This window comes from Trichosurus vulpecula, chromosome 2 (assembly GCF_011100635.1).
Source record: "Trichosurus vulpecula isolate mTriVul1 chromosome 2, mTriVul1.pri, whole genome shotgun sequence".
NCBI classification, from domain to species: domain Eukaryota; kingdom Metazoa; phylum Chordata; class Mammalia; order Diprotodontia; family Phalangeridae; genus Trichosurus; species Trichosurus vulpecula.
This window is the reverse complement of record NC_050574.1, coordinates 312548062-312561322: the sequence shown is the minus strand read 5'-3', so window position 1 is coordinate 312561322 and position 13261 is coordinate 312548062. Positions and strand designations below refer to the sequence as shown.

At 43.2% G+C, this 13261-nt stretch overlaps 1 protein-coding gene across 2 annotated transcripts in view; it reads right to left on the bottom strand.

Moving 5' to 3' along the window:
* Positions 1–5776, bottom strand: part of UGGT1 (UDP-glucose glycoprotein glucosyltransferase 1) — a 105231-nt gene extending 99455 nt beyond the window's left edge. For both annotated transcript variants that reach the window (XM_036742659.1, XM_036742660.1), the window contains exon 1: positions 5594–5776. In XM_036742659.1, the coding sequence (XP_036598554.1) occupies positions 5594–5651 (58 nt within the window). In that variant the 5' untranslated portion in view covers positions 5652–5776. The remainder of the gene's footprint in view (positions 1–5593) is intronic.
* Between the last annotated feature and the right edge of the window lie 7485 nt (positions 5777–13261).

Sequence of the window (13261 nt, the reverse complement as noted above, 5' to 3'; positions counted from 1 at the left end):
GATGAGCAAGTGGACTTCAGAAAAATCTGGACGTATATGAACTGATGCTAAGTAAGGGGAGCTGAACCAGGAGAACACTACACACAGTAACAGACATATTGTGTGATGACTAACTTCAATAGACTTGGCTCTTCTCAGCAATGTAAGGTTCTAAGACAACTCCAAAAGGCTCATAATGGAAAATGCTATGCACATCCAGAGAAAGAATTATGGAGTCTGAAAGCAGATCAAAGCCTGCTCTTTGCTGTCTCTTTTTTGTTTTGTTCCTTCTTTCTCATGGGTCATTCCATTGGTTATAATTCTTCTTTGCAACAAGACTAATGTGCAAATACGTTTAATGTGAATGTATATGTAGAGCCTGTATCAGATTGCATGCTGTCTTGGGGAGGGGGGAGGGAGAGAAAATTTGGAACTCAAAAGTTTGTGGAACTGAGTGTTGTAAACTAAAAATAAATAATTTTTTTTTAAAAAGATGATCACTAAATCCATAGGAACTAATGAGATCACCAAGTGAAGCAGTATAGAGTGAGAAGAGAAGATGACCCAGTAAAGAACCCTGCGAGGCCACTATCTAGAGGAGGATGCAATAAAGGAGACCAAGGAGTGGTCAGATAGGTAGGAAGGGGGACAGGAGAGAGTGGTGTCCTGAAAACCTAGAAAGCAGAGAATATCAATAGGAGTGGTCAACAATGTCAAAAGCTGCAGGGAGGTCAAGGAGGATGGGGACAGAAAAAGGCCATCGCACTTGGCTGCAATTAGGAGAAGTTTGGGGGAATGATGAGGTCAGATTGTAAGCAGTTAAGAAAAGAGTGAGAAAAGTGAAAGTGGGGGCACTGAATACTGACTGTCTTTTCAAGCAATTTACCTGCAAAGGGGAGGAAAGGTATAGGATGACAGTTAGCAGCATGAGTAGGTTGAGGAACTGAGCAGTTAGGATAATATGGGGAAAATCAATATGTATGTTGAAGTACCCTAATATGAGGGCCAGAGTTGAGAAAGACAGGAAAATTGTATAGAACTGATTGAGGAAGGAAGGGGAGCGACCTGGAGGTCTGTAAACAACAGTTACCAGGATTTTGATTAGGTGGTAGCTATGAAGCTCAAAGGAAGAGAGGTTAGAGTGATGGAAATAGGGAGAGAAACTAGAAGTGGCAATGGGCAGTAGGAATACTCCAGCTCCCCCGCACTGACCAAATAGCCAAGGAGAATGGGTGAAGATGCAGTTAGTACTGGAAAGGGTAGCCAGAGAGGCTATATCATCAGGGAAAGCTAGGTATCAATAAAAGCTAGTAGACGGAATGAGTGGGAAAGGAATAAGTTTAAGATGAAAGGAAGTTTGTTGCCTATGGAACAGGCATTCTAGAGGGTACAGTGGAAAGATTGGGTGGAGTTAGGATAAAACTTTGGGGTGGGAGGGTTGAGGGGGGTGGGAATGAGAATATCAGGTTGTAGGGAATGTGGAGTGGGGTTTGGATGATAATCTACAGGAATTCAGAGTTACTGGCATGTCAAGCTGTGAAAATGTTCATCATTAAACGGAGAACACAACTCCTTTACCCTCAAAGGACAGGTACAGCAGGAGATGGGAGGCTTGAAGTCAAAGGGAGGGTTGCTCTTCTTTGCACTGGAGATTCTCCACATTCCATTGGGAAACTGGGCTGGCAGCAGGAAAAGGAAGATGCCTTGAGCTGGTACAGATTTGGAAGTGGCTGATTTGGTAGGTCATTGTTTTAGATATGTACTATTTATCATGTTAAGGAAAGGTCCATTTATTTCTGTGTTTCCTAATGTTTTTAGCAGAGATATATTTTGTATTTTGTCAAAAGCTTTTTCTGCATCTACTGATACAATCATAATTTTATTATTCTTGCTATTTATATAGTCAATTATGTCATTAACATGTGACAAATTTATATTTCCTAAAATAAAAATATGACTAGCTTAGCTGAAACCAGAAAGATTACACTATAATTAGGTTGTAGATGTTAACATTTATACCATTTGCTTGAAGATTCAATTTAGCAAAGGACAAGGTACTTAACTATGTACAAGGATTTGTGCTAGGCCTGGAATAATGGGGAAGAAACAAGAGCCCAGAAATGAAAGCCTGGATATGGAACCTTAAAAAATTGGTATAATACTCTGAAGAGATAAAGGAAAAAAGAAAAGGAACTATATGTACAAAAATATTTATAGCAGCTGTTTTTGTAGAGGCAAAGAATTGGAAACTGAAGCAATGTCCATCTATTAAGGAACAGCTGAATAAGTTATGGAATATGAATGCGATGGAATTAAGAAATGATGGAGGGGATGGTTTCAGAAAAAACTGGTTAAGTCTCATATGAACGGATCCAAAGCAGGGTGAGAAGAATGAAAACAATTTATATAGTAACAGCAATATTGTAAAGATAATCACCCGTAAAAGACTTAGCTACTCTGATCATTACAATGATCCACAATTCCAAAGGACTCATGATGAGAAATGCTATCCACCTCCAGATAGAGAACTGATGAACTCAGTGCAGATTGAGGTATATATTTTTCATCTTTCTTTTTTTTTCTTTTTCCAGAGCATAGTTAATGCAGAAATACTTTTGCATGACTCTTTACGTAGAACGGGTATTGTATTTCTTGCATTCTCAGTGGTTGGGAGAGAGTGTGGAAGGAAGGACAGAATTCGGAACTGAAAATAAAATTGAATTTTAAAAAAAGTCAATACACACTAATGAGGAAGTTGAAAGTCCCAAGATGGTTACCATCACTGATATTCAAATCCTTTTGTAGTACTCATGGGTTCAGAAAGGGTAAGAGAAGCCCAGGTTGTGCTAATTGAGAAAATAGTTGGAGAAAATGGGGAAAACAAGTTTGGACTAAAAAGACCCAAGAGATCAGCAATTATAATCTGAAGTCAAGGGGTCAAATGAGACAGACAATCTAAGGAAATCTAAAAAAGGAAGTTCAAGCTCGGATTTGGTATAGTGGGAATAAGAAAGGGGAATGGAAAAGAGATAAACTATTAAGAAAAGACAGGGGCTGGGGTTAGGGGGAAAATATGAGAGTAGTGAAAAATGGACAGCTTTCTGGAATAAAACTGTATTAATGCTTTAAACTTGTGCCATACTAAATGAAGAAAATAAGTCTACCTATCTATAATTTTATCTATTCTATATACAATTTCTACCCGGAGATTCCCGGGCACTATAATAAAAATAGTCTATATACTTTAATGACCTAAGACAGCAAGAAGGGAAGGGTGAAAAAAAGAAGTGAGTAGAAAAGGTATGGATTACAGAGTAATGGTTCTCAGAAAAGACACTGCCCCACTCTTGATTCTCCAACAAAAAGTCAGTAAAAACCTGTTATAACAGAGGAGGGATGAAAAGAGGAGGTTCCTACCATCACAAAAGACATACAGTAAAACAAACAAAAAAAAACCTGTAGCCTACTAAGTAATTTTTTTCCTCTCAAAAGCTCTTGAGGTATGGGTGGCAACATGTGCAATCACAGAAACATAAATCTTTCTCATCAATCAATAACTTGCAATTTGACATAGGGGGATTGAGAACACTACTACAGTGGTATAGCCTCCTAAATGCAAAGCATTAACACTGGTCAATTTTTCCATCTGTAAAATGAAAACTGTATCTTCTTCCCACTATTAATGTACAGGGAGATACAATGAGGAAAGAGATACATCCTGATGGAATGGAAAGTGCATTAGATATGGAATAGGAAGATCTGAAACTGAATTTTGGCTCTGACACTTATTTGCCCTGTCAACTTTTTGAAACTTTAGAAATCTTATAATCATGAATTTAGAGTTAAAAGTAATTTTGGAGGCCAATTTTATATGAACAGCTATTTAATACTGTTAATAATAATATGTGGAGTGCTTTGAATTTCTTGAACAATATAAGTATAAAAATTTAATATTATGATTATCGCGGATTTTATTTAGAGTAGTGCCAAACCATGCAGATACAACTTAGATTCATTTTATTTAACATAGAAGAAGAAAGTTAAATGAAGAACACTATAGTGAGGGTTATTTCTTAAGTCATAACTTTGGTTTTCTGAGAATAAAAATTAAAACAAAGTGTTATTTTAATTGCCAAATCAGTTTTGTTGGGGAATCAGAATAACGGGGAACAACCGTTTATTAAGATGCCTTACAATTTCGATGAAAAATGAAAGTTACATGCATGGCACTTCTACAAACACGTATTAAAGGCAAGTGAAAATAAGATTAAATTGCTGTACAAAGTTCTGTTTGTTTAATTGTCTACTGGTAGTACTAGAGATCACTAAGACGAATTCTAAAGACTATGTGCAAGCAGAATGTGAAACACAATCATAACAAGATGCAACTGCAGGCCTTCAAAATTTCTTCATGAAAAGTTGATACTTTTTTACAAGGCCATTCTGGGATCAAAACTGCACCACTCACTATTATCTGAGTGAAAATCTCCCGTTGTGTCTGTGCTTCACGAAATAATAATAAGTAACTTGAAATAGGCAGAAAAGAGATGCTAACTTCCAAACTTGGCAAAAGATGCGAAATGCTAATTAAGTTTACATCTGAGCCAACAGACAAGTCCAGATCACAGAAACGACTCTCTTTGGCGTTGCAGACCTTGAGCCTCTGCCAGGTCACAGCAATATGAAAATGAAACCTCATTATCCAACATCTGGCTAACAAACTATGGGATTAAAGATGCAATATGCATGCCCAGTTTTTATTTAAAGCCTCATTTCCAAAGGATGGAGACCTTTTCAAAGTCCAGCCCTCAAACCGCTGGAACTCACCATTTGCTTATATAAAGTCTGGTCTAAAATAAGGTAGGGAAGTGGATAGAGTGATGGATCTGGTATCAGGAAGATCTGAAATTCAAACTGTGACTCCGACACTTGTCTGTGTGACACGGGAAAAGTCACTTAACCTCTCTCAGCCTCAGTTTACTCAAAATCTGTAAAATGGGGATAATAACAGCACCTAGCTCACAGGCTTATCAAGTTCAAAGGCAACAACATATGTAAGTGCTTTGCAACCCTTAAAGCGCTACAGAAGTATTAGCTAACAGCTTTCCTCACTTTTGTACTTTCGACAGTGGATATCAAAAGGGGCTGCACTATTAAACACATAATGTTAACAGTTAACAACTTACTTATTCGGCACCTAAGTGACTCAAAACATTTCCCCAGAAAGCTTTGCCTGGAAACCATTCCCTCCGGCCAGAACTGGATGAGAGATGGGAAGTCATTACTAACTCCACCTCACAGCTGAGGAAACTGAGGCACGGACACTACAGGCTCAAGGTGACCCAGCAAACAGGGTCCACTGACCCTCTCACTCCCTCTGCCCGCAGCCTTGCGAGCACGTGCACGCACCGATCTCCTCTTCCCCATACAGCCGCCACTAAATGCACCCTCTGCGACGCCCATTCTACGGAGGAAATAAACTGAGGCCAGCAGCCAGGCCGACCAAGTCGCTGGCCCTAGCCCAGGCACTGCAGTCCTCGCTCCCTCCCCTCCCCCAGCCCCGTCCCGATCTGCCGCTGCCTTCCACCGCCTCCCACCCGCCCTTCCCGGGTACCTGTCACCCGGCGCGCAACTGCGGCACAACCGCCGCCTCCTTCCCTCCTCCCGTTCATCCCGGAGCCGGACTCACGCTCCGCCCGCGACAACGACGGCCCTCGGGGGGGCGGGAGCTGCTGCGGCTGCCGCTCCAGTGAGCAGCTGACACGCTCCGCTCCGCTCCCGTCCTGTCCCGCCCCACTCTAACCAGTCCAGCGGCACCGGCTCCTCAGTGAGGCTGGCCTGAGACAGCAGCAAACAACCCGGGTCGCCGACCACCTAAACTTCCGCTTCCGCGTGTCCGGAAGACTTCCGGCCATCGAGTGGCAGCGCGGGGCCCAAAATTGCCAGAGCGTCGCCCGGCGGCCATCTTCAATCCGGGAACATTCACCGCCTTATCCGCTTCTCAGCCCCGCGGGCGGCTTCATTTTTGCCGCGTGTTCGCCGGAGTTTAGTTCCCGTCACTGCCCTGACGGCCTTGGCCTCCCTTACCCCCGCAAGCCTTTATTTGGGGGTCGGCTCAGGTTACAAGATTTCGCCGCGTTTTCTGGCTTGAGCCAGGCGAGGGAGGGAACAAGGCCGCTTGGCCACGGGCGGCGGAGCCCACCCCAGCCGACGGCCTCCCCTCCCGGCCTCTCCTCGTCCAGTCCGGCTAGAATTTCCTTGGCTTTATGGTTTCCCCATTTGTAAGACGGTTAGTGAAAGCATCTGCATCCCAAGGTTGTTGCTGATCAAATGAAGGCAGCTTGCAAAGCGTTGTGCATTCAAAAGCAAGGCAAAAACTTGATTCCTGCCCTCAAGGAGCTCCCAGTCTAAAGGGGGAGACGACACGCCAACGGCTATGTACGAGCAAGATTTGGGCGAGATAAAAGAGGGGGCGTTTCTGAAGGAGGGCCGGGAAAGGCTTCGTGCAGAAAGTGGGGCTTCAGCAGAGACGTTTTAGAAGCCAGAAGGAAGAGAAGTGGGAGAGAGGAGCGTGGGATCAACCAGGGAAAATGCAGGGGATCGGGAGGCAGATACTAGCAAGACCCTCTGCAAACCTTAAAGTGCTTGATAAATGCTATTATTACTATTATCAGTGTGAAAGAAGGCTTCCACCCCAAGTTGCCGGCCTTTCTGGCTAGTTAAAGTGTCTTGGACAAAGTTAAATGCACTGATGAGGCTTTTTTTTCGACTTGGGAGCTTCCTCACAGCCATTGTAGGATGAAATAAGTATTTCTAAGCCCCAAAAGGGAGCTGGAGTGGCATTGGTCTGAAAGCTATGTCATGAGCAAGGTTGATGTTGTGCCTCTTTTAGGTGAGAAAGATTAAAGCTAGTTAAATACAGCCAAACTGAAAAGCTACCCCTCCCAGGAGGAGTGGAGGATTCGGGAATGATATAGGGCTTTCCTCACCGCAAGAGTTTGATAAAAGTAAGATCCTCATCTTACAAAATAAAACTGAAGGCCAGGGATAAAAATTTATTTACCCAGAGCCACTCTTGCACTAGAGCCAGGGTATATTCCCCTTTCCCTTTACCCAGCCTTTAAGAAACTTACTAGCCTAGAATGGAAGCTAAGGCCAAAAAAAAAAAAAAAAAGCAATTAATGGGAAATGGTCATGACAGCATAGAAATAAGCAATAAAGGTTGAGAGAAGGAGTTGGTCCATATGATGCTGTTTGGAACCAGGAAGTGCAAGGGTACAGGGCAGGTCTGCCTCGGAAGAATTAAACCACCACTTTTTCAGTCAGAGTAGTAAGGTTTTATTATACCCCTATGGGTGGGCAAGATTTCTAGTAAATCCAGTATTTGTGACACCAATACAAGCCAGGGGAGATTCCTAACTGATCTGCGAAATTTAATGGGAGTAAGATTGATACTTTTATACAGAAAAAAATTATGGGAAGGCTTGAATGGGATCAAGGAATGGGAAATAGCCAGGGGTGGGACAGGTGCAGACAATAAATGGAGTTAAGTGGTGTTTCAACAATTCAGCTGGCAGCTACTGTGGCTGTGTAAAACCAACAACAACCAATACACAGAATGCTGCAAGCCCAAGTTCTTTTGATCTGCTTTACTAAGGAAAGCAACGTTAAGGGGTTAGCAATCTTACTTTAATCCAACATACACATATCATTCACTTAGTTCAGGGGAAAAAGCCATCACCCTGAATTTCAGAGCAAATACAAACAAATATTTATAAACAGACCAAATTCAATTCATAGTTACCAAGGAACCATCAACATCTGAGTTCAGCCAGGACCTTGTCAAAGGCTGGCCCAGAGTCACTCGAGTCACTCCTGCTGTGGCTCAGAGCTCTGAAAAAAAGAAAGCCAACCCCTGTATATCTTGTTCAGGGTCAAAAGTGAGTCACACATGCGACTCACCCACATGACCTAAAATCGTCACAAAAATTCAACTTAAACCCACATGGTCTAAAAGCCTCTGATGTCACAAACATGTCACTCAAACCCATGTAAACTAGGCTTTCCCTTGAGGCAAGGAGGTCATCAAAGACTCCTAATTTAATCAAGGAAACAAAGGCCAAGCTCTTCAAGGGCACTTGGTTGAATAAGTGCCAAGAGCCCATCTTGATTCCCAATACAAGTGGTAGGGCCATGATGAAAGGACAGTTAAAAGGTTTTTACTGGGATGGGCCAGATGTCTTAGGCAAATACCAGGGACTGGATTCAGGGTCTGGTTTGCTGAAATGTGTAAGAAAGTTCAAGGACTAAAGGACTTCCGCTTTTAGGGGTTCAGGTCCTATAACCCCATCACTTAGAGCTTGGGAAACATACACACACACACACACACACACAAATAATGAGACAGGAAAGAAACTAAAATAACTTAGTCTGAGAATCACATTCTACATTGTTGTTGAGTCATTTCACTTGTGTCTGATTTGCCAAAAATACTGGAGTGGTTTAGTCATTTCCTTCTCCAGTTCGTTTTATAGATGAGGAACCGAGGCAAACATGGTTAAATGACTTGCCCAGGGTCACATTGAAACTCAGGTCCTGACTCCAGGGCTAGCACTCTACTGTACCACCTAGTTGCCCCACTACATTCTATAGTTCCCTCCAGAAAGATGAACTTGGTTTGTGCATTTTTTTATCCTAAGTTTTTAATAGAGCCAGGACCAGAATTCAGGTCTTCTGACTTATAATCCAAATTCTCCCTCCACTGATGCTTAAGGAAAGGATTGTGGAAGAAAGGTGGAGGAAGTGGGAAGAGAAAGTGGGAACACTGCCAAGCTCCAGCCTCCTCCATCATTCCAAGTCTTGAGACGCCTGGAGGACAGAGTACTGGGGGTGCAGTTCCACCACTTGTCTAATGTTGGGGACAGTCCTTCCTCCAATGGCCCTCCTGGTCACATGGACATGGTCCCGGAAGCGTCCGTTCCTGGGGCTCCCTGGGAAGGGGAGGCCACCATGGAGGGGCACTCCTTATACCAGTGACCCTCCTTGTGGCATCAAAAGCAGGTTTTCCCACTGCCCAAGTTGCCGAGCTTCCTCCAAAGGAGCACCCTGGAGGGACACTCCTTGGGTCTTTTCCTGGGCATGGCAGCAGCCAAGAATTGAGTATGTTCTCTGTCTCTAGCTCTTTCCCTGCATTCTCTCTCCTCTGCTACAACTAGGTCTCTGTTGTTAAAGACTCGAAAGGCCGTCTCCAGTAATTGGGCTTGAGGTGTTGGGAGTCCCATTACCAATTTCTGCAGTTTCTTCCTAATATCTAGGGCAGACTGATTAATAAAATTACATGCTAAGGATTGCCATTCCTTCTATAGAGTCAGGATTTAAATTCTTATACTTCTTAATAGCTTCTACCAGTCAATCTTGGCAAAGGTCAGGGTTCTCCTTTTCTCTCTGAGTAATTTCCCTAATTTTTTGAAAATTTATTTGCTTTTGAAATGCAGTTCTTTAGGCCTCCTAACAGGAAAATTACCATATGGTCTTTATTTCCCCTATCCTCACTTTTTTTGATAATCCCATCCTAGGTCACTAGTGGGAACAGCAAGGGGTATTTTGTGGGGTCATCGCTAGCCAAAAGATCTCCAAATTTTTGGGCTTGTTCCCAGATTGTTCTCTTCTCAGTGGTACAATAGGTGCAAAAGAGGATATGCAAATCACCCCCAGAAAGCTCAAATTGTAGGGACGAGTCCCTAAAACCTTCAGTAAACTTAGTGGGGTCTTCCAAGTATTACCCCAGTTTCTCTTTAACCTGAGTGAGATCCAAAATGGAGAATGAAGCATGCATTCTAGAGCCATGAAGGCACTGTAGGGATGGGGCCATGGGCAGAGAGATAGGAAGTCCCACTTCTTCTGAGAGAGGGACTGGGGAATGTGGGCTGATCTGTATTGAACTGAAAGGCCAGGAGATCCAGCTGGCCAGGGAAAAGATCAGCTGGCACCTGAGGAGGGGTAGTGGTCTGAGGGGGAGAAACCAAAGAGACTGCCATGGGGGTGGGGCCCAAGGCCAAGACCTGAGTAGGAGTAGCCACGGGCATGGGAGCCATGGTGGGAGACGCAGGGTAAGAGATGTGAAAGATTAAGGAGGGAGGAAAGGGGGATTGGGCTAGAGGAAAAGGGAAGGGAAACCAGGGGAAAGAGGGGGTGACCAAGGATGGGGGGCATGGGAAACAAGGGGGCTCAGAGGAGATTGGGGAGTAGCAGGAGCGGTCAGGGGAGGTTGGAGTGGGGATAGAAGTTTGTGGGGGGTGGGAAGGGGGGCACTAAAGCCCTGGGGGCCATAAGAAGTGGATCATCCAAAATGTCCAGTTGACCCCCATCGCCCCTTTCTGGGGCAGCTCTAGCTATGAGCATCTTACAATCTTTTCTGAGATTGGGATTCTGAGAGAGTTCGACAAAGGCCATTATGTAGGAAATTTCTCTGCATTTTCCTTCTTGGTGACAGTACAACTCTAACTGTAAGAGAGAATTATATTGTAAAGTCCCCCAAATGGGCCAAGCTTTGTGGTCCTCTAGAGGTGATACTGAGGCCCAACAGTGTTGCAAAAGAACACCACCTTTTTCTTTTTAAGTTCTTTAGAGAAACTAAATTTTTTCCGATTTTTAAAAGACAACCCAAAGGTGAATTTTTGGGAATTGAAAAGGAATGACCCATTATAGGCATGGGGGCTAGAAGTCCTTCCCTCCATATAGGAGGATCTGGGACTCAAGGAATAAACAAAGAAAAAATATCTGAAGTTTTCCCAACTCCCTAGCTCCAAGAGAATTGGGCATATGCTTCTGGATAGGGTATCGGTCCTATGCTTCAGAAGCTGTGACCAGGTCCGTGGCCTCGAGCATAACTACTAGACCAAGAACCTGAGAGCATCAGGTGGAGTACGAGACAGCATCATAGCTGTCTAACCTACTGGGACCTGAGAGGTCAGGCCCAAAAAGCACCTCCAAGGTGCTTGGAGAGCAAGAAGGGGATAGGGAGAGAGGGAGGCTTACATACCTTCTAGTCTTGTCTGGAGAAGAACTTGGGATTAGCAGTTTTTCCCGGTTTCAGGGAATCAAGATGTTGAGGTTTTTTAGGGGTTTAGGGATACTTGGGACCCCAAAATACTGACATGCCCAGCTCCTGCAAATGAATTTCACCCAAACCAAAGAAAAACAAAATTTTTTAAAGATTTGTCTTATTGGACAGAGTCTTAAGAAATCTCACCATTTTATGATGCCTGTATTGACAAGGGGGCCAGAACAATGAGGTGAGCTGGATTGAATCTGAGTGCCTTCATGGAGGGAAGATGAGACTTATAAACATAAAGACTGGGAGGGATCTAGGGGTGGTCAAGTAGTCTCAGGTAATGGGAGGAGGGGTTTAGGGAGGATCTTGATGGGACTGGGGGGACTGGGGTGAGGTTAGACTCCAGAAATGGGATTAAGGGTGAGAAATAGTTGAAGGCTACCTGGAGATGACAGAAAATGGAGGGCTAGGGTAACAGATTTGGGTATAATATGTATTTTGATAGGATCAAAGGTGGGAAGGGCCAGAGGCAGTCTGGCAGTAATCAGACAATGGAGGGCTAGGCTAGGTTATTCGGGCCTAGGGATAATGAAAACCTTATGGCCTCCAGTGAATGCCAGATCAAGTAGGAAGATTCAAGGGGGTTCCCAGAGCCTGTACCCCATCAGTTGGGGTCTAGTTAAGTGACAGAATCCAAACAATCTAGACTGAAAAGGCAACTTATCTGGGCTAGCAATTTTTTCCTATGGAAACCTGTATTAGCAAGGCAATAAACACAACATTGATGATAATTGTGAATATGCCTATATAATTCTGTATTGCAAAATATAAGAGACTCTCCATATAGAAGGTAGAAGGAGTAAAATATTTATTTAGATACCAGAGAACCAGATCCCAAAACCAGTAAGTCCAATCCATCATAGCAGCAACCATTTCCCAAAACCAGTAGGCCCACTTTATCATAACAGCAAAGAACTTAAAAAAACAATATCACAGCATGGATCCTCGCCATCCCATAACCTTCTGCCCCATGCTGGGTCCTTGCATCCAACACTCAGTCACAGCACAGTTAGCACATCTGCTCTCTCCCTCAGCTCTAACTGCTTTCTGAGCATTTCCTGTGACACACTTTACTTTTCCTCTCAGCAAGCTCTTCCCACCACATGTAACTTAGGTTTCCTGTGATGTAAGCAGGTCCCATGGGCCTATTAATGGGTGGGAAAGATCTTCAAATCTAAATTACCAGTACAAAACCCTGTGGAAAATGAGGAAAAATTGTTGAGTAGTCATCTGTGTTATATAATAAAGTGGAAGCGGAACAGTAAAGCAAACTCAATGTCTCCATTAACTTAAGAAAAATAATTATGAGAACATAGGATCCTCTACCAAAGAGATAGCTTATTCAGTGACTTAAAATTATGCTTTTGGGTGCCTGAGGCATAGTAAGCGTTTAATGTTTATGGAATGATAATTAAGCAGTAGAGCTTGAGCACTAGAGTCTGACCATGAAAAAAACGGATGACAAAAGAAAAGGAGGAGGTGAAGTACAGCAGTTAGACAGGTAGACAAATTGAAAGAAAATAGGAGTGAATAAAGCTAATGGTAATTTAAAAATGTAATAAGTAGATAAGTCTAAGGTTTGTGGAAAGATTGGCTTTTGTTTTCCACAATATTGTTTTGCTTCAGTTCTCTGTTTTCCCTTAGTACTGCCCATGTTAGAACTATCCAAGAGAAGACTTGAGACTTTGCCCTTCTAGAGGGGAAAAAGAAAAGCCTAGAATTTCTGTTTTATCTTCTCGACACTTTTGTTGTATTTGTTTTTGTTTACTTTGCCTTTTCCTCCTCTAGTACTGCCAAGTGCCAGAGGACTCTCTAGTAAAAACCCTACAAGCACTTAACCTTCTTAGTTCAGGTTTGATGTTGAGATGAAATGAGGCAGATGACCAGGAAGCTGTCTCATTGAAGCTGAGGTCAGGTCCCAAGGGCAATTTATCTTCTTTTAAGTAAAGTTTCCCCATGCTGTGAGTGGGAGGAAAAATTGTGTCAGAGAAACACTGTTCTAGAAGGGCCTTGCCACAAAATTGCATGTGGTGAGATCTGGTCATCTGGGACCATAGAGCTATATAGAGTCCTTGCCTTGATGCATACAAGTCATTGTACCCTAATGACCTACTGATTAAGGAAAGCATTCCAGATACATGTCCCAGATAAAACCCCACACTCTACAGG